We start from the raw sequence: 27915 nt of genomic DNA, 5'->3' as shown, positions 1-27915 counted from the left end.
TTACAGCACGGGTGAGTGCTGTTTCTGTACTTTGACCTGTGTGGAAGCCAGGCTGAGCTTTCTCAAATAAATTGTGAAGTGTAAAGTGAGACTGAAGCTGTTTTCAAGTATTTTAGAGGAAAAAGGAAAATTTGAAATGGGTTTATAATTATTAAGCATATGTGTATCTAGCTCTGACTTTTTAAGTAATGGTCTAATAACTGACACTTTTAGCTCATGAAGAATCGCACCATTCAGTAATGAGCTATTGATTATGTTTCAAACGGGTGCTGATGGAATATCTATTGAGCGAGCTTTTTACTAGTTTAGTTGGTACTGAGTCTAAGGAACAAGTAGTAGGTTTCATTTTAGAAATTAAAGTTATAATTGTCTGTTCTGTTACCAAATTAAAATTACTAAAGTGGTGCATGCAAGATAAAACAGGATTTGCTAATCTAGTATTAAATTTGTGAGGTGACACTAAAATCTGTGATCTGATATTGTTAATTTTTTTTATGAAAGAAGTTCATAAAATCTGCACTGCTAATGTCTGTAGGTATTTTGCATTGTACTTTAGAAAGCCAATTTGTTAGAATAGCTACTGTTCTAAACAATACACGAGGGTTATTACTGCTGTTATCTATTAATCTAGAATAGCAGTCTGAGCGAGCTACTGTGTAAAGAAAGCCTTTTATACTTTTATAGCTTCTGCATGAAAACATGAGAATGAAAAGTTTTCTCGGCCACCACTATAAACTAAGTATGGTAAGTGGGATATTAAAAATACTTTATTATAAATATCAATTTTATACTCTAATGGCCTAATAAAATTAGATCCCTTTATAATGGCAATTTAGACAAGCCTAAATCTAACTTGGAAAACACAGCTGTAGCCTATAAGAGACTAACTCTCCTTTCTAAACCTATTTTCTAGATAACACTTAGCAAGGTCCTAGCTTCTTTTTAAATTTTCTTTAGAGAGCATGACTCTCTCTATTTATTTTCCCTTTTAGAAAGTCCACTTCTGTTTTATTATTAACTGGCCTCAGTCCACTTAAATAGGGAGTCTAACCTTCTCTCTTTATATATTTAGTGGCCTGCAGAAGGCACTCCAGCTCCCCAAACCTAACGCAGACAGACACAGACACAAATTTTGCAACACACAGGTTTTTATTTGTGGGAAACTCTTCTCCCAAACATTTCCCACCAACAAGCACAGTACACAAACACAGGAATAATCTTCTTCTTTCTTTCGGCTGCCCAAGTTAGGGGTTGCCACAGAGGATCATCTTCTTCCATATCTTTCTGTCCTCTGCATCTTGCTCTGTCACACCCATCACCTGCATGTCCTCTCTCACCACATCCATGAACCTTCTCTTAGGCCTTCCTTTTTTTCTCTTGCCTGGCAGCTCTATCCTTTACATCCATCCATCCATCCATTATCCCACCCGCTATATCCTAACCACAGGGTCACGGGGGTCTGCTGGAGCCAATCCCAGCCAACACAGGGCGCAAAGCAGGAAACAAACCCCAGGCAGGGCGCCAGCCATCCTTTACATCCTTTTCCCAAAATTCTCAGCATCTCTCCTCTGCACATGACCAAACCAACGCAATCTCGCCTCTCTGACTTTGTCTCCCAACCGTCCAACTTGAGCTAACCCTCTAATGTCCTCATTTCTAATCCTATCCATCCTCATCACACCCAGTGCAAATCTTAGCATCTTTAACTCAGCTACCTCCAGCTCTGTCTCCTGCTTTCTGGTCAGTGCCACTGTCTCCAACCCATATAACATAGCTGGTCTCACTACTGTCCTGTAGACCTTCCCTTTCACTCTTGCTGATACCCGTCTGTCACAAATTACTCCTGACACTCTTCTCCACCCATTCCACCCTGCCTGCACTCTTTTTCACCTCTCTTCCACAGTCCCCATTACTCTGTACTGTTGATCCCAAGTATTTAAACTCATCCACCTTTGCCAACTCTCCTCCTTGCATCCTCACAATTCCACTGACCTCCCTCTCATTTACACACATGTATTCTGTCTTGTTTCTACTGACCTTCATTCCTCTCTTCTCTAGAGCATATCTCCACCTCTCCAGGGTCTCCTCAACCTGCTCCCTACTATCGCTACAGATCACAATGTCATCAGCAAACACCATAGTACATGGGGACTCCTGTCTAATCTCATCTGTCAATCTGTCCATCACCATTGCAAATAAGAAAGGGGTCAGAGCCAACACTGTAACAAAAAGCACAAAACTTTGTCTTCTCTGTCTCTGCACCTCATCCTTCCTCCAACAAGCTTCATCCCTCTTCCTCCCCATATTATATATTCATAATCAGTACCTGCCAAATAATACAAAGAATACATGACACATGTTTCACTCTAATTGGGGCTTATAAGGTGTATGCACCTTTGCTACCCCTTATGGGAATCAACACAGCAGATGTCAGCATCTGAGGCAAAGTCTCTGACGTTGTACCATGGTGGCTGGTTTGCTTACTAGACAGGGTGAAGATCGGAGTATTACATTCATAGGTCTGAATCGCAGTCTGATTATTTGGATGGTTATCTACCAGGTAACACTACTCAAAAAAATTAAGGGAATGCTTAATCATCACAGTCTAACACCAAGTCAATTAAGCTTCAGGGATATCAATCTATCCAGTTAGGATGCATAAACAATTGTAAATCATCTTCACCTGCTTTGGTACAAGTAAAAGTGACAACAGGTGAACTGGAGTAGCAACAGTAAGACAACCCCCAAAAAAGGAATGGTTTTATATGTGGTGGCCACAGACAATTGCTCCTTCCTTATCCTTCCTGACTGATTCTTCTCTAGTTTTATATTTTGTTAGTTCCTTTGTCACTACTGGTAGCATGAGGTGGTACCTGCAGCTGAATCAGGTTGCACATGTAGTCTAGTTCCTCCAGAGTAGCACATCCATATGTATTCTTGCAAGAAGGTTTGCTGTGTCTCCCAACACAGTTCTTGCAGCAAAATCATTTATAACATCATCATATGATATATTCCGAGACACATCTCTGTTAATGCTCAACATTGCAAGGCAATTAAGATGATCTCTTGTGTCCCTGCATAATGTCCTACCTGGAGTGTATGTATTGTTTAAAAATCCCTAGTAGTGTAGTGGCCACAGTGTCCCTGATGCAGTGCCAGTGCTCCTGCATCCATGACCTCCTCTCCTCAGGCTCACTCTCTCACCCAAGGAACAAGTGGGTGGTGGCATCGACAGGAGGAAGCTGTCTGGATGGACTCACTGGAGTCTGGACTGCACCCGGGTCGGCCATCACTCACCCTGCAGTGCTGTGCGTGAAGAGGAGGAGGGGACTGGGACCCAGCTGTGTGTCTGTCTGGCAGGCTTTGCTTCACGTTTGAAGGTCAAGTGGTGAGTTCTGGTCCTAGCAGTGGCTAACTGCTGAAGTTGAAGCAGCTCTGCCTCACTGTCATGCAAGCCGCACAGCACAAAGGTAGTGAGAAGGCCAGCCATGCACTGAACTAGATGCCTGGCATGCTGCCTGCACTAGTGTATGAAACAGGACACAGACTGTGCTGTGCTTATTGCAGACAGTGCAGGTACTGCTGAGGTGCACAGCATAAACATTTTTTTATGCTCCAGCCTGGTCTGGACAAATTTTTCTAAAAAGCTCCTTCACCATGGAAAAAGTCCTATATAAATAAAATGCATTATTATTATTATCTTCCCGGGTCCTCCCTGCGTGGAGTTTGCATGTTCTCCCCATGTCTGCAAGGGTTTCTTCCAGGTACTCCGGTTTCCTCCCACAGTCCAAAGACATGCAAGTTAGGTGCATTGGCGATTCTAAATTGTCCCTAGTGTGTGTGTGTGTGTGCATGCCCTGCGGTGGGCTGGCGCCCTGCCCGGGGTTTGTTTCCTGCCTTGTGCCCTGTGTTGGCTGGGATTGTCAGTCCTGTACTTAAAATGGATGGAGGGTTAGCAGAAGTCATAGCACAATATCTTTCTCCCTGTGTCCAGCTGCAGTATATCAGCTAGTCAAAGCATGGACAGTTGATGCAGCCCACCTCCCCACACTTGAAACAGTGCAAAGAAAGTGTGGATTTGTCCTTGGGCTGTGTACTTGGCTCCATATCATACCGGCTGTGCTCATTGTGTTGGCCACGACCAATTTGAGGCTTCCAGTTCAGGCTGTTCTGACCAGTAGACTTGCATTGCCAGCCAGTGATATTTGACGGTCTCACTTAGCAAGTCCATGTTCTCCTACAATTGCCTGCGGACCTGTCGCATGAAACACTTGGTAAGAGCATCTACAAGATAGCCAGAAGAAATTATCTTAGCCAGCTTCTTTTTGGTGCTGGCTACTGGATTGAACCAGCTTCTGAGTTTCCCATAGAGCTTGAATGCTTGGGAGTGCGCCAGTCACTCTTGGCTAAACCATCCACTCCTGACACTAACTCTCCAGCTAACCCACAGTCATGCATACAAGGTCATAATAAGCCCTCTGAGCCTCACACATCAGGAATGGGGCCAGTATGTGTGCCAATTCAGTGCGATACCATTGACGACAGATTGTTGTATACTCAAAAATGAGGAGATATATTTCCACATCTTACTTTGGATAGAGTGGTACAAGTACCTAGGAGGGGCCAAATGATCTTTCTTTATGGAGAGCCATCCATGTCACCGGACAAGCCTCTGACTTATTGAGTTGGATCAGTTGATTGCCCACCTGATCCTGCAAAGACTGCACCTTCTCCATCAAGTTTGCCACCAAAATTGTGAGGTCCATCGGTTCACTCATTCTCCAACTGAGAGGCAAGAAAGTGATGGAGCTAGTTAAAAGGCAGGTGAGGTGTAAAAGGTGAGCTCAGAACACTGCAAGTGATGTCACTTCTCTTCCCATTGCCAGTGACTGGATCTGGAGGAGAAGTGAGACTAGAGGCATTAGGTGACAGTGCCAACCCTGAGTTTGGCGTAGAATTACTTTTAGGCAAACCTGTAAGTTATTTCCCAAGCACATGTGTGTGACAATACACAGCATTTATTATTGCACAGAGAGTCCAACTGTCTTTTTTTAATATACTTAGGGGACTTTGCCCCCTGCTCGCTTCGCTTGCCAACCCCAGGGCCTGTGCTACACGCTAGCCTTTTTGCGGTTCTGCTGCTCGCATATGGGGCTGCAGATGTACAATTTAAAAAGATTTTTATTTTCATGGGAATTTTTACATATGCATAATTGAACTAACTATTTTACATTACAGCGAGTAAGTAACCATATTAAAAAATAGTAAAATGTAATAATTTGAAAGTAAATTATGTTTCACGTTGCATTAGAGTTATTCGTTGTGTAATATGATTTCGTTCTGTTTGGCTTTGAAATTAACACGAAAATTAAATAAAATTACTTTTTTGAATGTTTGGCTCTGAGATTTCTTAATTGTCTTTGCAAAAGCTATTCTTATGGGAAACTGTTAACATTTTAATACAAATGGCATATCAAGATCTCCTTTGTTGTCTAATATTATCTGCGGAAGATTTACTACATTACCTTTCTTGGATACATCCTTCTTTCTACCGTAATTTGTGTGGTGGAAAACCGGATATTGTTAACGGTTGTAGATATTCTTTGGGATACTGTAAGTTGGTGTTTTCATGTTCCGCACGATCACCACCAACTGTTTCAGTATAGTCTATTATATGCGTTTAACCAATTTGCAGTGTAACCGATCATCTTTTTGGCGTTAATTTGTTTGACTTCATCGTTTTTCAGAGCTAGGATTGCCCGTGTACTCATTTTTTCTGTTGATAACCCTTCATGATGAAATTCTTCAATAAGATTTGGACATGATATGTCTTCTTTAATTGAGGACTTAAAGTGAGGAAAACGTTAAAATTTATAAGAGCTGAGAGAGCAGGAACTGTGTCTGTCAAAAGCATTCACACGAATGAGAGGTGAGAGTACCGTGTGTGTGGTTGAATATAGTTGAGAGGAGGGTGTGAATTGAAAAAATCTCATGGCCAAAGTTTTGTCTCGCGGGACTTGGAAAAAATCTCTTGAAAAAGTCTTGTCTCGTCCCAGGATTTTTTATAATATATATATATTGTGACAAGGTGCTATATAGGCGCCTGACCCGACACAGATGGACACAGAGAGAGGTACCAAACTAACAAAGTCTTTTATTTTCTTCACCCGTGGGCGCATGTCTTCCCCGTGACCCACAGGCAATACACAGTCCACAAGCACTATTAAGCACCAGTACACAAACATTTCTCCCTTTTCCCACCACTCCTCCTGAAGCTTAGTACTCCTCCTCCCGACTCTGGCACCTGAGTGGTGGTGGCTGGCCCATTTTATAGCCCACCCGGAAGCGTTCTAAGTGCTTGACTACCTGATCCTAATTGCACTTCCGGGTGGGACTGAAGATTCATCCAGCCGGGCTGCTGACTCCATGCAGCTCCCACTAGCGGCCATCCGAGCCCCCAACCAGGCTGTGGAGATTCCATCTCCCATGGAGCGATGCGACAGGTTGGGGGATCACCATCCACCAGGGAGGCTGCCACCAAGCGTCTCGGGGGAGGTATTGAGCTGCCCATGGGAGTAGCTGTCCGCTACAGTGCCCCTCCCTCAGATGAGGCTTGTGGGGATCATCGGCCTGCCCCGCGAGGGCTGGTCCTTTCCAGGACAGGGAGTTGGCGTCATTGGCTCCGCGGCTGCGCCCTGTAAAAATATAACAAACAGGTCTGGGGGTGCTGCCCCGACGTCCCTGCCACTCGGATGTCCTCTCTGGACAACACCTCCAGACGTGGCCACCGTGGCTACAGTTATGGCACAACTGACCCCCTCCAGTTCGACCCTTGTGGGAGCAGAAGCAGGCCGGAAACTCCTGCCCCTTTGCCCACTCAAAGGAGGGCTGTAGACGTGTCCGCCCCTCTGCAGCGTAGCCCTCCGGCACCATCAAACCGACAGGCTTACGCTGCACCTTGTTAGGAGTTCCCAACCTCTTTGTCCGGGTCCTCCTCTTCCTCTGGGGTGCACTGACAGTCTGAGTCCCCTTATGGGAAAAAGGGAGATCCTGTGTCGTCTGCACCCCTTTAGACGACCGCGAGACCGGTGTCGGCAGGCGGGGTGGAGTTGTTTGGCAGTCGACAAGTCACCAGTTGCCTCTCCGCACGTTCCTCTGCCACGGTGTCGGTCCACGCGGCGGCGTCTTGTCTAGTGGGCTGAGCGGCCTGGCAAGCAGTACTGATCATAACTGCAGCCGTTGCGCTCCGCCTCCTTTCCTCTACGGCCCAGGCTTCACCTACCTGTGCTGTTGTGTCCTGCAGGCTGGAGGGTGATGCCCCACGTGTGTGAATCCATTCAGTAATGGCTTCTAACGGGGCACCAAGTGTCTTGTCCAGTCCCTCCTTCGTCTCCCGCAGGACCTGAAAAACCTTAACCAAGGACTGCAGGGGCAGGAGCACAGATTGCACCTCCCGTGCAGCCCAAGAAAAGTTAATCTGCGAGCCATCAAGGCCCGATCTCCGCAGGCCTGTTCGGGTAATTGCGAGGTTCGGGGAGAAGGTCCGTTGTTCCCGCCTGCGAACTTTCCTCGGCAGGCAACTGACACACGCCCTCCCCCCCTTTACCTGCTTCAGAGAGAAGCTCCTGCTCCTCTAGCAGGGACACCACCTCAGGAAGCTCATCCGGGCTCTCCTCCTCCAGCTGATTAATCGGGCTGAAGAGAAGACACAGCCCAGCCTCGCTCTCTCCGTCATCATGCCACAGACAGACTTTGTCTGGCCACCAACGGGTGGTTCGTCCCTCGGTGTCTAGGAGGTAGGCTGACGCGAACGCGGAAAACCCTTCCCACCCTTGGGCCTGTCACCTACCTCTGGCTGCAACCCGTGGTGCTGGTTGGCATGGCGGCGTCTGGTGGCTGGCTTCTGTGTCCGCCTGGCTTTCTTTTTCCCGATTACTACGGTGTCTTGCGGCTTCTGCTGCAGGTGGGCTCTTCAGTGGGCTCTTCAGTGCGCTGTGCTGCGCGGGCTTGCTTGCAGCTGCGAGTGCGCTCTCCCAGCACTGTGCTGCGCGTGTCCGCCGGCAGTCCTGCAGGCACGTACCTCGCGCTGCAGCCTCGGTGGCGCGCTTTCATCGAGAGCGTGCCCCGCGCTGTAGTTCAAAGGGCGCTCTCAGCGCTATACTCTTATGGAGCACACTCTCTGCCTCGGGAGTGCGCTTGGCGCTGCGGTGCTGTGTGCGCTGTCCGCGCTGTGCTATATGTGCTCTCTGGGTGCTGTGCCGGGCCGTTACACAAATTTTTTCCAGGTTCCGGTCCAAATGGATGGACCGGGGTCCTGCCGGGTACACCAGTGTAACAAGGTGCTATATAGGCGCCTGACCCGACACAGATGGACACAGAGGCATGTACCAAATAAACAAAGACTTTTATTTTCTTCACCCGTGGGTGCACGTCTTCCCCGTGACCCACAGGCAATACACAGTCCACAAGCACTATTAAGCACCAGTACACACACTTTTCTCCCTTTTACCACAACTCCTCCTGAAGCTTAGTCCTCCTTCTCCTGACTCTGGCCCCTGAGTGGTAGTGGCTGGCCCTTTTTATAGCCCACCTGGAAGCGTTCCAGGTGCTTGACCACCTGGTCCTAATTGCACTTCCGGGTGGGACTGAAGATTCGTCCAGCCGGGCTGCTGACTCCATGCAGCTCCCCCTAGTGGCCATCCGAGCCCCCAACCAGGCTGTGGAGGACTCCATCGCCCATGGAGCCATGAGACAGGTTGGGGGATCACTGTCCGCCAGGGAGGCTGCCACAAAGTGTCCCGTGGGAGGTATTGAGCTGCCCATGATTGCTCCCCCGGAACAGATGCAGCAGGGGCATCCCTGCCGGGCATGGGACCTGGCTGTCCGCCACAATATATATATTTTTATTGTGAAAGGATCTGACTTGACACACTTAAAAAGGTTTGGGGCAGCCACCCGTATATTATCCCTGACTGCAATGAGTTTGGTTTTGTAGACAGAAGTGTCTTTGTTGGAGTCCAGACATGAGCTGTTTGAGGTTTGGAAAGATGGCGGTTTTAACTGATAAAACCAGAAGTGACATTGGGGAACTGGAAGTGGCCTTCTTCTGACATCATCGTAGGTGCCGGAACCGGAAGTGACTTCAGCCTAGGTGCCAGAACCGGAAGTGACGTCTTCAGCGATGAGTCAGACAGGTTTTCTCGCGGCTGGTCTGCAGAGATAACAGGAGAAGGTTTAGTTCATCCTGTCATACCCTGGCCTTAGTTTAGTGCACTGATTCCTTTGGTAGAGATAATGTGTCCTCCAACTACTGAGGCCCATCGTCTACCCCACATTGGAAAGCAGGGTGCTTGTTAACAGCAAATCAGCCAATTGTTATGATTGGTTTTGGCTAATCCCAAAGACAATGATGTCTTTTCCCCAGCAAATCCCTGGCTACTCCTGCTAAATCCCTAATAAAAGTCTCCCACATGCCACTGGCATAAAGGCTAAGGAGATCTTGGTCTGGATCCCCAGAAAACAAAAGACAAAGAGGATCAATGTAGGCATAAAGAAGGTCCATAAATTAAAGGGACTAAGTTGACAACAATATTTATTTCAAAAGTGATTTTAAAGATGGGTCTTGATTTAACTGTTTGCCTAACTTTTAATATGATCTGTGCTGCTGTGTTTTGAATTGGCTTTAGGGAACAATTTGAACAGCCTGAAAATAAAGAATTATTACTATTGTATTTTAATCAAATAAATACACTTTTTATAAATCTTGCTTGTTAAAAAACTTCCAAATCTTAAAAATGTGTGCATTAGTTGAACTGGTAATTCTAAGTAGTCCATACGCAAGCGTGAGTCCTTGAATTACCCATTTGACTGGAGACAAGATGACTGGCTAGGTAGAATTTAGTTTCCTCTGACTGTATATTGGATAGGTATTGCATAAGTAGGCTTGTCATATTATGTTTAAAACACTTTTTACATATTTACAGTATTTGTTAGATAGAGAAAATTAACCTTAAATATTTTAAAAATATAAATAAATGATAAATCAATGTGAAAGGTAATGTCTCATTTATGTGTAGATTCAAGCAATGTAAAGTTTGTATTTTCTAATTGAGCTGTCAGTATTGCCTTCCTATTTTCTGAATTACTGTACAACTCAGTAAAAGAACTTCATTTTCTTTCCATTTAAGAACAAGTAAATTTCATTCACTGCCTGAGACTGGTTAATTAATGGCAAGTCATAACCAAGGAAATATAGTAATTCATTTCTGTTTTAAATCCAGCATGAAAATTGAAGTTATGTTTATAAATTGTATCTGTGAAACATTTACTCATTTTCCAGCCACACCCATTTCCAGTACATTTTCAGTCTGCCAGTCTACTGTAGGATTCACCAATACTGCCACCCCCACTAAGCCCTAAAGCTGCAATTTACTGGTGCCTATCAACCTAACCTGTACAGTACATCTTTAGGAGTACTTTATTCATGTGAAAACTCTACATGGACATGTGACGATATGGGTTCAGCTCCGTGCTCCCATCGGCTGTTAGGGAGCCCTTGAACCCAACACCGTCGGTAATGTCACCGATGAGCTAGACAGTGAGGCAATAACATTTGAGCAAGGGGATGATGTATAAATGTGCAAAGAGTGCTTTTATTAAAAATAAATGAACACAGTGTTCAAAGTAAAGTGCAGCAGTGCATTCAAAAGTCTTCATTAAATAAATAATCCATTAAAAGAAATATGTGGAGGTTAAAATACAAAAACAACAATCCTTTAAAACGAGGTTAAAACGTACTTCAGGAAGCAGTCTTAAAAAAAAACAAATGACCAGCCCAGTGCTTCTTCTGTTACCCTGGCAGCTCCCCTGATACTCCCGTCTGGGCTACTCAACAGGCGAGACGCTTTCATTTCAGCTGACCTTCTGCCTACTCCTCCTGGTACTGTTGTCAGACTTGCCTCATCGATCCTTGGCTCTGGTCGGCTCCTCCAGACAATGACTTGGGACTTCCTCCCACGGCCAAGGCTGTCACGTGGAGGACACCATATCCCATATCCAGACTCCCGCTGCCATCCGCGGCATCATGCGGAGAGTCACCCGTCTCCCGGTCACTCACGTCCTTCCCGAAACAAACTCTGCGGGAGCAACAACTACTATGCCCTGGGTGTCGGCCTAACACCCAGGCTTTCTGCTCAGCTGCCTCGAGCCTGCTTTTGCTCGCTCGCTCACTTGCACCGGCGGACGCTCTCTCTCCCTTTTGCTTGCTTACTTGCTTCCTGCTTTCTTTCGCCACCTCCTGTTCTCTTTCCTTTCATTTCTTTTCCTTTTCTCTAACCGGCTCGCGCTTCCCTTTATGCCGAGGGACATAGCAGCTGCAGCACATTAGCCACAGGAACAATCACGGATGTGGGCAGTCTCTCACCTGTGCACTTAGGTGAGAAACGCCCACACCGCAGATCGCCCTGCAGCTTGCTACAGCCACCACGCCCCCTCCTAAGTCGCGAGTGTGGTGATTATTTATTTTAAACAAACTGGCCTTTGCTGGAAGAGCTGTGGACCCATAACACCACATTCCACCCTCCATAAGACTCCAGTTGCATGGGAAGGCTCCACGCCACTACCAACCCAATGCAACTGGAGACCAGGTCCACAGCTTGGCCACTCTACACTACACAAAAACCAATAAAAGCACTAAAACAATCCCATCATAAAATCAACCCAAGCCCCCCTTCATTAAAACAGGACATTAAAAGAATAAGAACTTTAAAAGACAAATAAAACCAGCAATAAATAAATATCCATAAAAAGCTCCATCCATTAAAATGTCCTTCTCTGGCTTGGGTACGTGGATCCTTTACAAACTCTGGCACCAATCCCGCTTGCTGCTCTGTCTCCTCTTCTGTCCTCACTGCTAGCTCATCCCACCGCTGCCACCAAATGTGACGATGCGGGTTCAGCTCCATGCTCCCATCGGCTGTTAGGGAGCCCTTGGACCCAACACCGTCGGTAATGTCACCGATGAGCTAGACAGTGAGGCAATAACAATGAACAAGGGGATGATGTAACAAATGTGCAAAGTGCTTTTATTCAAAGACAATCAAAACAGTGTTCAAAGTAAAGTGCAGCAGTGCATTCAAAAATCTTCATTAAATAAATAATCCATTAAAAGAAATATGTGGAGGTTAAAATACAAAAACAACAATCCTTTAAAACGAGGTTAAAACGCACTTCAGGAAGCAGTCTTAAAAAAAACAAATGACATGCCCGATACTCCTTTTCTGTTAGCGTTAGCGTCTCACCTGCTTCTCCCATGCGGGCCCTGCAACAGGCGAGACACTCTTAATGCAGCTGACCTTCTGCCTACTTCTACTGTTACTGTCAGTCGCCTTTCCGATCCTTGGCTCTGGTGAGCTCCCCCTTACAGTGACCTGGGAATTCCTCCAACGGCCAAGGCTCTCAAGCGGAGGACACCACATCCCAAGTCCTGACTCCTGAGAATCTTCCGCCTTCCAGGAGCGACAACAACTAGTACGCCCGGGGTGTTGGCCTAACCCCAGGCTGTCTGCTCAGCTGCTGCGAGCCTACTTTTGCTCGCTCGCTCACTCACTCACTCACACCGGCGGACGCTCTCTTTCTCTTTTGCTTGCTTGCTTGCTTCCTGCTTTCTTTCGCCACCTCCCGTTCTCTTTCCTTTCTTTTCTTTTTTTTACTTTTTCCCTTCTAACCGGCTCGCGCTTCCCTTTATGCTGAGGGACATAGCAGCTGCAGCACATTAGCCACAGGAACAATCATGGATGTGGGCAGTCTCTCACCTGTGCACTTAAGTGAGAAACGCCCACACCGCAGATCGCCCTGCGGCTCACTACAGCCACCACGCCCCCTCCTAAGCCGCGAGCGCAGTGATTATTTATTTTAAACAAACTAGCCTTTGCTGGAAGAGCTGTGGACCCATAACACCACAGGACAATATCCAGGCAATAATATAATCCAAGGACTCGAGGTTGTTAGAGAGCAGCACTAGCTATTGAGCCACTTACTAGGACCAAAACATTGGGTCTAGCACTTAACCTTTGCAAGATACCAGAACTTAGGGAACATTGTCATCACGTGTCTTTATTTAATCAAAACAATTTTTAATATGAAATTAAACCTACCAAGAGATGTGCCTGAAAGCCCAATTACATTTTCAATCCTCCATCCATCCATCCATTTTCCAACCCGCTGAATCTGAACACAGGATCATGGGGGTCTGCTAGAGCCAATCCCAGCCAACACAGGGCACAAGGCAGGAACCAATTCTGGGCAGGGTGCTAACCCACCGCAGGACACACACAAACACACCCACACACCAAGGGCCAATTTAGAATCGCCAATCCACCTAACCTGCATTTTCAATCCTGTGAACTACAATTTTATGATCAATAATATCAAATATAAGGTTTAAATCCAAAAGCTTGGTAATGGTAGGATTTGTTGCACTTGAGAATGTTAGAATATCATTTACAGTGCTGATTTGCTCATGCATGAGAAACAAATAGGCTGGGTTGTCTTTATAAAGAAATGGTATCTTTGAAATTAATTTATCATTCTTAAGAATTTTTGGATCTAAGGTTTGTTTCATTTATTGAGGTCTAACAATAGCCACTTTGAAATAATCATGCACAATGTTTGACAATAAAATTCATTATGTTCACTATGGGCATTGTACTAAATTAAGAATTTCTTTTTTTTAACATTTTATTAAAATCAAATAACATTTCATACAAAAAAATTAAGAATTTCAACAGTGTATTTGTAGTACTAGGGTGCCTGAAGAAGGGGTCTGAGTTGCCTTAAAAGCTTGCATATTGTAATCTTTTTAGTTAGCCAATAAAAGGTGTCATTTTGCTTGGCTTTTCTCAACAGTGTATTTGGAAATTGATCTTAGGAACAATTGGTTGTCTTCATTGCAGAAATTAACTGTAGAATGTCCTAGTCTGTCACTAACTTTAAATGTGTTAAAACAATATATATATATATATATACAGTATATATATATATATATATATATATATATATATATATATATATATATATATATATATATATATATATATATATAAATATATATATATATAATTAAACAATATATTAGGCAGTAATACAGAAAGTTATAATATATATTTATATATCTGTTACAGTTGTATTTGCAGAGTTTTCATGTGCATCCATTATAGTGACTGGAATAGTGGGAAGGTTAATTACATTAAGTTCTACACCTCTTCCTGAAGTAGAGGCTGAAATAATGTGGATGAAAAATGACAATACTATTGCTAACAATGCACAAGGTGTAATATCAGATGAATTAAAGGACAGAATAAACCTGACCACCAATGGCTGGACTTTAACAATCAAACATCTAAAGAAGGAGGATGGTGGAGTTTACAAACGTGTTGCCTTTCCATCAGCAGGAGACCAGATTCCAACTATTGATATTGATCTTCAGGTGATTGGTAAGAAACAAATCACATTTTCTTTTCCTGTAATGTTATGAAAATATGGTATATTGTATTCAAAAATATAGCATAGAATCAACAGGAGAATAAGAATCTGATTTTTAGATTGATGTCTTGGTCTTGACACTCAAGTCTAGTGCATTTTGCAACCAAAGTTATTCATGTCAAGTCAAGTTTATTGTAATGAGTACTCAGTACAATGAAATTTGTATTTCCATGTCTCTTCAGAAGAGTTGAAAACAAACAAATAAACAAATAATACAATTAGTAGTGTATTCTCCAGCAGTAAAAACTGGGGCAACAGCCAGGTGACCCTGTTTAATGAATGAACAAAAACAACAGAAAAGAGTGTATAATGGCATAACTTAAATAATGGCTGCACTAGACTAATCAAGGTTTCTTAGTCAGGACTTGCACAAGAGGTCTGACAAGGTTGAGTTCCTGGTCCAAAATGAGACAACTCATTCTGGGCCCATTTAGTTTTATACCGCCCCAAATGGAAGGGGCGGGGCCTTCTATGGGCACCATGAACAGAGTCAGGTGCCCTCACTGGATGTCTTCTCTGAGCTGTGGGTGGAAATGAAGAGTCAGATGCCATTAGCGTGCCCTCTTGTCCCAGAGTGATAGTAGTTACCTCAGCAGAGCTAGGAAGTGTGACTCTCTCTCTCTCTCTCTCTCTCTCTCTCTCTCTCTCTCTCTCTCTCTCTTTCTCTCTCTCTCTCACTCCCTCTCTCTCTCTCTCTCTCTCTCTCTCTCTCTCTCTCTCTATATATATATATATATATATATTCAGTATGTATATGTGGGTATTACATATTTAGAAACACTGTTTGTTATGTTCAATTATTTGAATTCTTACTGTATGTTTGACTTATCAGCAACCTTACAACTAGTGGCTAAAAATTGTCCCTAAATCTACTAGTCCAAGTTGCAATGAATATGTACTATTTGCCGGAAGAGAACAGTGAAGAAGGAGACTGTGTTGCATGGCGAGGTCTGTAATTATAATGCTTGCTTATCTTAGGCAGTGAGTGCTGTATATGTCCTGAAGAAAAGGCAGCTTTGTGCTGGTAATATTCTCTGCCACCTTCACCACCTCTACAGGGCTTTATGAATTTGAGCCAAGCATGTGAATACCAGGATGTAATGCAACCAGTGAAGATGGACTCCACTGTGCACCTGTAGAAGTTTGTGAGAAGAGATGGAGAAATCAGAATTTTCCTTAGACATCTGAAGTAGTAGAGGCATCATGAAATGTAGTTCCATTCCATTGATGAATTCTTATCAGATCTCAACCTAGTTACTGTTAACTTGGACTTCACGCATTCTGCTATGTTGGCATATGTTTTCTGTAAGGACAGAATTTGATATGCAGGTTAAGTAAACTGGTAACTCTAAATTGATTTGTTGAGAGCAGGTCATTCATGTTGGACTGGGCTTTTTCAATAGGATATGCCACAAGGCTAGGAAAGCCTTTGATTAGAACCAAGGGCTCTTATTTTTTTTAATACATTTTGAGATCAAGCTATGAAAGTTATTGGTTTGCTCATAGCAGATAGATAGATAGATAGATAGATAGATAGATAGATAGATAGATAGATAGATAGATAGATAGATAGATAGATAGATAGATAGATAGATAGATAGATAGATAGATAGATAGATAGATAGATCATTACTGATCACATCTCCAAGCAGCATTATAGAAAATAAAATCTCTGTTTTATTGTGGAAGGATATTAGAGTGACCCTATTGTAGGTTTGCTATGTACCAATCATCAAACAAAAGATTAGGGTTATGTGGATCAAGAGAAACAATGGTAAAATATCCACTCCTTCCTTTAGAGTCCATTGTAAGCACTAGTTAACTTCTGTGTTTTAGCAGGAATCCTGTTGCCTAGGGTGCTGGTATACAAAAACCTAGAGCAGCCCGCCTAATCTAAACTGTTTCCTAGTACCGCAGCTGGGTTGGTGCTGCATAAAGTCCAACCTCACAAGACAAGCCTACATTACATAAACGTAGCACCTCTGTTGGGCTGAATAAATGAGTCAACCAATCACAAATTTCTCAGCAGATATATTTTAATGTGAGTTAAAGAGGACCACTGAATTTAAAACCTCAAAGACTGTAACTGCAGTACTGCCAGCAAGCACATGGTGTGAAAAGCCAAGAGAGAGAAATAAGCAACTGGACAAAGAAACCAAAGAGAGGTGAAAGCCCTTCCAAGCGTGCCCGAGGAAGCTCTCCATGAATCAATGGAGAAAGACTAGCACCCACCTCTTGAGATGACAGGAATAATACCATAAGAACACTGCTATTTTAAATCTGAGACTGCATTGTTTTTAACTTTATAATTAGGTTAAAGCCAGTAACTGTTTTAACATGTATTTGGATTATTGTTTTTTCCTGTTACTGAAAGTAATACCTTGTGTCTTTAGTTGTTAGAAATTCTCCTAAATTCAACAGGCCAACTAAATTAACCTTCCATTAATTTAGAGCGGCATCAGAAATGCAACAGTTTGAAGCAGTGTGTGGCATACACGCACATCTTCACATGGGAGCTGTGGTGGGTACACAAGTGTAGGTGAATTGTGAACAAATTCAACGCCATCAAGGTAAAAGTGCTAAAGAATGTATAATTAGATTAGGACAGATTCATATAGTGATCAAGACTCCAGATCTCCTATGAAAGTTTTTAAAGCCAATCCCGAATGAAAAATGAATGATTCCATGTTAATTTTTAGACAAGAAATGAGTGATAGGATATTATTCATAATTAAGTGTGTGTATTTCTCTATGGAAGAATGGATAAAAACACAAGCTAACTTTGATTTATAATTTATCAGGTCAGGTTGGGGAGCATGCACTGGTATAGTACATTGCTGCACCCACCACATAACAAAACAGCTTGGGATCCTGTTTGGCAATCCCCCAGGCAGACACACAGTCCAGTCAACACCATCCAGAAATGAAATGACCATTGATCTGTCGCAGCCAGGTGTTACGTGGGTGTCCCCTTGGCCTGGTCCAACCAATCAGGTCCTCATCAATGAGGATCCTGCGAGCCAGATCGCCGTCAGGGAATTGCGCCACATTGCCGTAGTGTCATAACTGACGCTCCTTCACAATACAGATAATATGCCTCATTCGGGACTCCATGGGCAACCATGTAGCAAGACAGGAAGCAGTAGGACTCTAAAGACTTGGACCTTTGTCCTTTTGCATAGATATCGGGAGCGCCACACATCCCTTTCAAGAGACCTCATGACCCCCATGTTCTCCCAATCCATCTACTGAGTTCATAGGAAGATTCACCAGAGACTTGGATATTGCTACCGAGGTAAGTAAACCTCATGATGCAGTCGACACTCTCTCTGCAGACTGACACACTGCTGATGGCTGTGTCCAAGAGGTCATTAAGGCTTGGATCTTTGGTTTAAAACATTCGTAAGGCCAGACACTCCTCCTTCAGTCTCTCGAGAGCCCTGATCAGAGCCTCCATTGACTCCGCAAGGATCACATTTCTAAATATACGTGCATACAGTATATCCATTTTCTCTTACTCTTATGTAATTAAAAACTATATTTATTTAATCATGCATGTTTGGTTTTAATGTTGAAGAAAGCCTGTTGCTATTACAAAAGCAGAGAAAGAGAAGATTGATTTGTGTGGATCTTTGTTCATAAACTTAAGCACCTCTTCAGAGTATCTCCTCTCACATGATCCCTTCAACGCTTGTCATGTATGTGTTAAATACTTGTGCTACAAGAATGAATTTATTTTCTACATAATTATTTTATTTGTCTTTTTAGACTTACCAACAATAGTATTCAATGTTTCAAAATCGAGAGAGGAAGGAACCTGCAAAATAATTTTGCAGTGCAACATAAATAATGTTACAACCACAAATTATACTTGGATAAAGAATGGAGAAATTATAGCTCATGGGCAGAGTGAGCAACTGGAAATGTCCTTGCATCCTGGAGACAAAGATATTAATTTCACGTGCCTTGTCTCCAGTCCTGTAAACAATGCAACAGCAACCATCCTCGAGAGTTGCAAAGGTAATAATAAAAATGATAATAATTCAATATTTGCATAATCCCTATTTAGAATTTGCAAAATAAAAGCTACTCACACTGGTAAAACACTTTAAATTATGTTTCCATTATAAGCAACTATTAACAGTCTGCATGTTATAAAACATATTATAAGCCTTTTTAACATGATATGAAAAAAAGAAAAATAAAAGTAATATATTTCAAAAGTCATATTATTTTAATGATAGTTTATTATTCTTATTAGCATAGTTAATGAAATATTTATAAACTGTTAATAGTGGATTTACAATGAGTACCGAAACTGAAATGTGACCCTTATACCTATGCTTAGGCATAAATAACCTTTTTAATGTATTATTAAAACAGGAAACTGAAATATCATTCATAATCTTGGGAATCCCCTAAGACATTATTTCATTTATACAAGGAATCATGCATGTGTTTCATCAGCCACAACATAAAATAAATTCACTCTGCTCTGGAAATCATGCAGTAACTTAGCCATATTTCTGTGTTCAAAAATTACTTCATAAGACACTTCTTTTATAAAACACTTAATGCTTTTTTAACCTTTTTGTCTGTTAAGCATTGTCTTCCATAGATGATAACAGTCTTTGTCTGTGTCCAAACAAACTATCCCTAATGCACAGATGCGGGTATTTTGTTGGCTGCTTATTCAAAAATCAATTCATGTATGCATAACACTGATGACAAAGAAGACACCCCCTGTACAGAGCTGTCTTAACAACATTATAGGTCCCCAGGCACTTGAAACCCCTACCTACACAACCACTCAGCAAGTCACAACATACATAGATTAGCATGGAGCCCCTATACTCGTGGGGCCCCCAGGCAACTGCCCAGCGTGTCCATGCGTTAAGATGGCCCTACCCCTGTAACCCATGTAACTATTTTTAATTTCGGTCTCAATTTGATCATTTTTATGTCAGTCCAGCCACTATTTCCCATCTGTATTATCTGAACATTGTAAAGATTACAAATAAAATATGTAAAACTGGGATGATGAATAGCTGTAACAGAGATGGTCCAGAAAAAACAAGTAATGTCTGTTTTACAAGATGAATGTTCTCAGTAATAAGCTTTAAACAATGAGTTATGCACAACATAGCCTCAAATTAACCCAAAAATTATCTCATTCTTTATAAGGTGACTTCAACTTGGTTATCATCATATCTGGAATTGGTGCATTTATTGTAATATTAATCATCATTCTAGTGTTTTACATAAAGAAAAAGAGAAAAGGTATGTAATTCAACATTTTAATCAAAGTATCAAAGTAATGCATGTTTATAAACAAGCACAAACCAAGTGTGAAGTGTAAATAAGAAAATATCCAGATACATTGGCATGATTAACAATATAAATATTAATATAAGTTCATATGACCTGGCATGTGCTGTTAATGGCACACTTTTATCGTTTTTTCAATGAAATATTAAAGGAGTGAAGGTGCTTATACTTCCCATGTTAACTGTCACAACTATTGAGAGAATACTTAACAGGAGAGTTTTGACACTGATCGGTTTGTTGATCTTTCATTCTTTAAAACTGTAAATGATTTAAAATACATAAATATATATTTAAAGTTGGGGGCCATTTGTTTCTATTTCAGGCAGTACTCTTGTACAAGTATCAAATGCTTGGACTCAAATAATGACTTCTTCATATATGTCATATGTCAAAATAGGGTGTTCCTTCTTAACTATGTATTTAATATCAGTAACATATCATTTTTGAACCACAGAAAACAGATCTCACAATCCAGTGTCACATTTCATTAGCGTTGTGATTTCCTTTAAATTTATTTAAATTCATTAATTTCCTCCTTTTGATTCATAAGAATCATATGAAACAGTGTCTGGTCATTGTAAATTGGCAGGAGGCGTAGAAGTTGTAGAAATATTTGTTTCTGATAAGGTCTGACACAAAATAGTTAAATAGTTGTCAGTATAGGCAAGTAAAAAATATTTAAATAGCCTCATGAACATAATCTCAAAAATATGCAGCAATCCCCTTAAAAATATAGCATTGTTAAGCAGTTAGCTAATTGTGCTTGAAAGTGAGTCAGAGTAGTCTCTACCCCTTGCACAATATTTTGCATAAGGAAGGATTTTTTTAAGAAGCATTTGGGATGTACATGCAAAACTGGGATCCAACAATAGCATACAATCCCCCTGTTTCCAGGATGTAAAAACATTACTGATTACATTATCAAGAAAAAAATTAATATCATTTGAGGAAGAAAGAAAGACTGAAGCTACAGTGTTTCCCTTCATAATAACTTTCTTTTGGAATGTGAAAGATGTTGGGGGAATGTCCGCTGAATAGTCACATGAAGAACAATGTGGGAAGTACAGTATAGCAAGAGTCGTACCATTTCAGAAAAAGCCAGGGATAGGAATTTTGACCACATAGAGAATAAGCTGTTTTGAGGCCTACTGGTGCATTTTTGAGGGATGTTTGAAGAACATGCTTCAGATTAATGTCCCAACAATGGTAAAATTGGATGGGATAACAAAGCACATTTGCATTGCCCAGCCCAGAATTAGAACCTGAATGTAAATTATTTGGACTAGAACAAAAATACTTTAGCTAAATACTTCTTTTGCCCTCCTGATAACCAGTTATCATCCTTTATTTCTGGGATTTTAGTAGCAAATATTCTGAAAAGAATTTAACATGGCCTCACTCAAGAATTATCTCTGGGCTTCAGAGTTTGACGGGCCCCAGCCAACACACTATCAGCATATTTTAAAAACTGGATGATGAGAATGTGGGCCATTTCAATTTCAAAGGTCACTTAATGCTCTGACCCATCTCAGCCAGGTTTCAGATGGAGAAGTAATTATGTTATTTTTTAAAGAATTTTCAGGTAGTTCTAAAATCCATAAATACTTGTGGCACCATCGATCTTGATTTGTCATTTTTAATTTAAATGTAGCAATCTCTCTGCACAACAGTCTAATTTCATTGCCATGTCCAAAGAGAGTAGAATGAAGAGAGTGGGCCTCTTTTTCATACAGTATAGGAAGTTTGGTTCATAGGTTCATAAAATATGCTTGCATATTAGCATTCAGTATTCAGTATGCTCCATATGATGGCATTAATCCTTTTTCATCTCTAAATACAAGTTTTTTGGAGTTCATTGGAGGATTTGAGAATTGCTTTGGTAAGTTGAGGGCTTCACAATGGCAGTTTTGTGCCAAATAGGATATTTTGTACTGCACTGCAGTCAGGTAGGTAAAATCTGATGGATGGTTTGAAAAGTGTGAGATGGTCGGAGCAAAAGCACTAATAATGATAATAATAATAAATTGTATATTTATGGCACCTTTCCCATGCTCAGAGTGCTTCACAAATATACGAAGGAATACAAAAGGAATAAAAGCAAAGATGACATTGATAACTCAGGAAACAAACTAATAGAAAACATTAAACACCAAATAAAAAATAAATACATTAAAGTCAAAGTTCAGAATTAGATTATAAAACAATAAACAGAAGCAAAAAACAAGAAAGCCACGAACAAATCACACACTTTTTTATGCTTAGTGAGAAGATAGAAGAAGAAATGCATGTTTTTAAGTAGGAATATGAAAGTTGACGTTGCAATCACGCACAAAGATAAGTAACAATGAATTGGATAAAACCATGATCAGTTTTAGAATCAAATGTTGAGAGGGCATTGGCCACTTAGTGAATACTATGTTCACTATGTTCAGTGTACTATGTTCACTATGTTCAGTTCAGATCTAACATTTATAGCCAGTCTGCAGCCCTGACTTATTTTTCCATTTTTGCATAATATTTTAAGATTGCAGTTTGCAATGAATAAGATAGTTGTAGTATTTTACCACTGATGAGCTGTATGTCAAGCACAGCAGTGTTAGATGAAGAAAATTCATTCTACAAAGGTCTATCGCTGGAGTTTATCTCAATAAAGAGCAGATTTGGCACTTTGATATCCGTGTGATCAAAAGCCCTTAGTGGGATGATGTACTTCAGAATTATCAGTGCTGATGAGTTCCCAAGCACAGCCTGATGAAGTCACGGTCCCCTGTTAAAAGCCTTTTGTATAATGTGGCATTTGGAATATATTAAGGTTATTGCAGTCTGACCATTTACTATGAACGGAACATTTAACACAAAGAAGTTTACAGACAGATAGAAGTTTTTTTTGTCCCCAGGGGGAAATTTAACATTTACAGAAACTAATTAAATAAATACATAGCTAGCTATCCAGATAAATAAATAGTGGAAATCCAATCCTAACTCAGGAAATAGCAAATTGACAAAGACAGAATGGTTGATCTCCTAACCAATAAGGGTACCTTTTAAGGGTACAGGGAGTTCAGGAGGACGGAAACAACAGAACCTGCTAGAAGGATGTCTAGCCTAATGTTTCTATAGCCAAATACAGTTACTCCTGACCCCAAAAGCAATTCCAGGGCTTACCCCAAAAGTGAGGAGTTTATAGTGGCATCAGGCCAGAGGACTACAGAAGTGTAATACCTTAGTGGCATACAAGTCTGACTTAAAATTAAAACATACATGAAACTAAATTATCGATGCAGAAAAGCTGTAACATTGCAAATGTCTTTAAAATGTTACATTCTTTTTTAGCTCAGCAATTTGAGAACAAACCTGAAACTCTCTACGCAGTAGTCAACAAAAGGTCTGCTCAAGTTTCTGAGGTGAGTCGTGACTATTTTATACAGAAGTAGAGCAAAGGCTATTCTTCTGAAGCCATTACCTTACCAAAAATACTTAGATAGCTATAAATCAAATGTTTTATAGTCGTGTTTTTAATGTGTGCATTAATATAGTCAAGAAAGACTATTTTTTGGTGTATACTCATTAAGAATTTAAAAAATTAAACAGTTCATCAGAAGTAAAGTCACATTAATCAATATCTTTCACAAACATCCAAAACTGTCCTTACCAGTGGCTCTCTCCTGAATTTTTATTATTAGTATGAAGATGATAGATGTCAGAAAAGAACATGTGGAAAAGATTGTGCTGTATTATCTGAGGCCTGTTTAATAAGGTGTGTAATGTTTTTCATGTATTTATGTTCATTTTCTTTTTCTGGTTTACTTTTACAGGATATGCCACAGTGTCCAACAATATATGATATAGTGAGGATGGAAAGAAATCAGATTCAAAACTGAGAAATCTTTGAACAGACTGATTACTAAGTAATATCTTTGGAAAGAAAGTACAAAGGCAACATATTAAAATCAAAAAGAGTAAAATGAACTATACAATATTCAGCATTGAACAGATTATTTATGAAGCCTCTTTTTTACATTTTTGGTAATGCGATTCTTATAGCAACATGAAATGAAACAATTTTGTAATAAATGTGTAGAACATCCCAGAAGACTGAAGTATGAATAGCACATTTGGGTAAATCAGTCTTAATATATTATTTTTTACTTTAATTGAATATAATTAACTATTCCTTTAACTAGTGAAATCCATGAGCAAAATATTAAAAGAAACCGTGGAAATGTTTATTGAATTCAAATACTTGTTATGTTTTATATAACAAAACCTTTGCAGTAATTATTGTTTTGCAATGCTGAGCTGCTTTGTAAAGAAAGTAATTTATTAATTAATATTCATTTTCTGTTAAGTGATGCTTAATTATTATGAATAATTATAATAATATCTGTATGCGCACAGATCTACTATGACAGTAACCTAGGATTAAACACTTAGTCCCTAAAGCTGTCATGTTGCAGGATTAGATTTTGTATCATTGTATCTCTAAATTGTTATTTTGTTGTTGTTCTGTGTGTTACAGTCATGTCCCAAGTAAAATAAATTCTGGCCTTGCACACATTGATGTCCTATGAAGCTCAAACACTTAGTAACAGTGTCTTAAATAATTTGATGCTGAGTTGAAAGAGATTCCACTATTAAGTAAGATCCGAGTAACAATGAACGCATGCAAACATGTGATGGAACAAGATCAAATACAAGATCATTCAATACATAATAAATATCAAAAAAATAACCTTGAAACTAAAAATGTGGTAAAGTATCTTCATCATATATGTAATTATGCCTTGGTGTGTGAATCACATCCATTATTTTTAGATCATTAGAACACTTTACAAAACGTGCAACATAAACAGGCCATTCAGACCAACAAAGCTCACTGGTCCTATCAACCTAATTTCTCCAAAATGACATCAAGATGTGTTGTGAAGGTCATTAAAAAGGTGCAGCACCTTCTTTTTTTTCCTCAAAACTCATATTTTGCTGTCCTGGAATCAGTGTAGTTGCTTTTATATAGGCTTTTATTAGCACTGCCATGTTTTTTTTTCATAGCCACGAGACCAAAACTGCTAGCAGTACAACAGGTGAGGTCTCACTAGTTGGTTATAATGCTTAGGCATAACCTTCTTATACTTGAACTTTACAGATTCTGCTATATAACCTAACATTCAGTTGGTCTTCCTAATGGCTTCTTTATACTGTTTAGATGTAGATAATGACAAGCCCACTATGACTTATAGGTCTTTCTCATAAAGGATATTTTCAAGTTTCAAGACCTCCCATAGTGCACTTAAATCTAACATTCGTACTTCTTATGTGTAATGACTTTATTTTTACATTAATTTTTTTCTGCCATAAATCTGTCTAAGACTATGTTCTGTCATGATTCACCTAGTTCTGCATTAGGGTTTGCAGTTATTAAGATATCATTTGCAAACTTAACCAGCATGTTTTTTATATTCATATTCAGATCATTTCATTATATATTGATGATTTGTGAGGGACACCACATATAACAGCAATGCATGATTTGCACATGGAATCCACACAAAACTCTCCATCCAAATCAGCCCAGAAAGTGAAATAAAAACTACATACAAGGAAAACCTACACAGCATCCCATATTAACAATAAAATGTAAATTTAAACATTAGGGCAATTGTGATGAAAACAGGCCATTCAAAAAATAAGCTCGTCCATTCAGAAAAACATTAAGTCAGGATGCAAAGTTCCCAAAAACTCCTGCTCTCCATCATACTACCTGGCGATTTGTTACACGTGTCAATGGTTTTTGCTTGAAGAAAAAATTAATAACATTTGTGTTAAATCTGTCTTTAACAAGTTTCTTTTAACATGAAACTGTCTCTCTGTGTTCTTGTCGCAGAATGAATTCTGAGATCTGTAGCACTGTAGTAATTCCGTTCATAATTTTAAACACTTCCATCATGTCATCTGTCAATGTTTGTTTGCTTATTCGAAATTGTTCAAATCCTTTATTCTATCCTCATAGCTGACAACTTTGAGTCTCGGAATCAACCTAATCAGTCTTCTCTGAACTTTCTTTAGCACTGTTATGTTTTTTTTGTAATATGGCGATAGAAATTGTACACATCCGTATTACAAAAAAAAAAACAGCACCATAACCTTCTCCTCTGCCTCTTGAGTTTTGGACAATTCTGTACTATTTACACAAAACACCCTGAATTCCCAATATATGTAGTTTGATGCCTAATCTCTCATCTGGGACATTATCAAAACATTTCTGAAAATCAAGATAAATAATATCAAATGCTTCTAAGGTGGCTGTGGGCTGACTGAGGGGGAAGGAATACTTTGAGAAGTCCACTATAAAGTAGCCCCGTGAGCAGCACGTGGGGAAGGGGGAACATTTACAGCACTTAGAGAGCACTTCAGGCTTGGCTGCTAAAGCTCATTAGGCCAAATGCATGGCCGCCAGCAAGCCTCAGATTTGGACCCTGGCTTTGGGTCAGCTCACAAAGAGCTGGGAGAATAGTGTGACATATGAGTTGTACCCTGGGTGAGCAGAGTGGGGAGGAGCCAGGTAGCATGTGTGAGTGGACAAAGGGACCACCAGTGTAAAGACCCAAGGGATGGGAGAGATGGAGGAATGGAACTAACTTCTTTACACTGCTTGCTCATGAGTGGCCCCTTAAAGGACCATTAATGCTGATTTCTCTATGCTGTACAGGTCTTCAGCTTCGACATGTGCTCCTTTGTCTGTTCATAAACGCATCCTGGCATCATCTCTCTCCATTCAACCGAGAGGCGACCCCGTATATCACACTATTCCCCAAATCCAGGCCTAACAAGCTCGAAGCCAGGAAACATGCCTGAAATGCTATCTGGATGCTGTATCAATGCCCCTCCCCACACCTGCTGCTCACATGGCTACACTATTCCAGGTATTCCAGCCCCTCGGGCAGTCCACCTTTGGAATGTGTCCCTTTTAGGTCCCGACCATGAGGTGGCTACAATAATGCTGTAAGTGTTAATGTGGTAATGTTCACTAATATAGTTCTAACTGCAGTAATTGTCATGTGCTAAATTCTGTTTAACTACAAGAGGTGGGTAGTGGGCACAGTTCAGATTATATACAACCATTAATCCTTAATATTAACATTGTCGTCCTTTCACACCAAACATCTGAGGACTATGAGTTAATCATAGAAATATATATATTTTTTTTTAATTTTATTTATTAATTTTATTGTAATCATTCCATACAAATAGATCAATTTGTACAAAAGAGAATTAAAGACAAATCAAACCCCACCCTTGAGAAGGAGAGCTTGGCCAAAGGAGAATTGCTAAGGGCTCTTTAATAGGGCAAAAATAAAAAAACAAAAAAGGAAAAAATATATATATAGGTAAATAAAAAACGGAGAAGGGAAAGAAATATGGAAATAATTATTTCTTCTTATTCTAAAATATTATTGATTAGATCCTGCCAGGTTTTGAAAATATTCTGTACAGAACCTCTAACTGAGAATTTGATTTTTTCCAATTTCAAATAATATAAAACATCGGATTCCCACTGGCTTATCAGAGGAAAGTTGGGATTTTTCCAATTTAATAAAATAAGTCTGCGTGCCAAAAGTGTAGTGAATGCAATCACCGTTTGCTTGTCCTTCTCCACTACAAGTCCGTCTGCAAGAACACCGAACACAGCTGTTAATGGGTTAGGAGGGATTGTGACCCCAAGGCTGTCTAAAAGGCACTTAAAAATTTTGGTCCAAAATGATGTTAGTTTGGTGCAGACCCAAAATATGTGACCCAATGAGGCAGGAGCTTGGTTGCAGCGTTCGCAGGTTGGATCTTGCCCTGGAAACATTTTGGACAGTTTTAAGTGAGACAGATGAGCTTGATATATAATTTTTAGTTGAATAATTCTATGCTTTGTGCATATGGAGCTCGAGTGAATTCTCTGCATTGCTACCTTCCACTCCTTTTCTGATACATTGATTAAGTGATCTTCTTCCCAATGTCCTCTTGGGTCTTTGAACGGAAGAGATTCTAATAAGATTTTAT

At 40.6% G+C, this 27915-nt stretch overlaps 1 protein-coding gene across 1 annotated transcript in view; it reads left to right on the top strand.

Moving 5' to 3' along the window:
• Window positions 1–26614, top strand: part of LOC114666991 (signaling lymphocytic activation molecule-like) — a 55196-nt gene extending 28582 nt beyond the window's left edge. The window contains exons 2-6 of the mRNA XM_051919736.1: window positions 14181–14492; window positions 18310–18561; window positions 19726–19821; window positions 23203–23273; window positions 26576–26614. Of these exons, the coding sequence (XP_051775696.1) occupies window positions 14181–14492; window positions 18310–18561; window positions 19726–19821; window positions 23203–23273; window positions 26576–26614 (770 nt within the window). The remainder of the gene's footprint in view (window positions 1–14180; window positions 14493–18309; window positions 18562–19725; window positions 19822–23202; window positions 23274–26575) is intronic.
• The last annotated feature ends 1301 nt before the right edge of the window (window positions 26615–27915 follow it).

This window comes from Erpetoichthys calabaricus, chromosome 16 (genome assembly GCF_900747795.2).
Source record: "Erpetoichthys calabaricus chromosome 16, fErpCal1.3, whole genome shotgun sequence".
Classification (NCBI taxonomy): Eukaryota; Metazoa; Chordata; class Cladistia; order Polypteriformes; family Polypteridae; genus Erpetoichthys; species Erpetoichthys calabaricus.
Note: the sequence above shows the minus strand (reverse complement) of the source record. Positions and strands in the feature narration are given on the sequence as shown.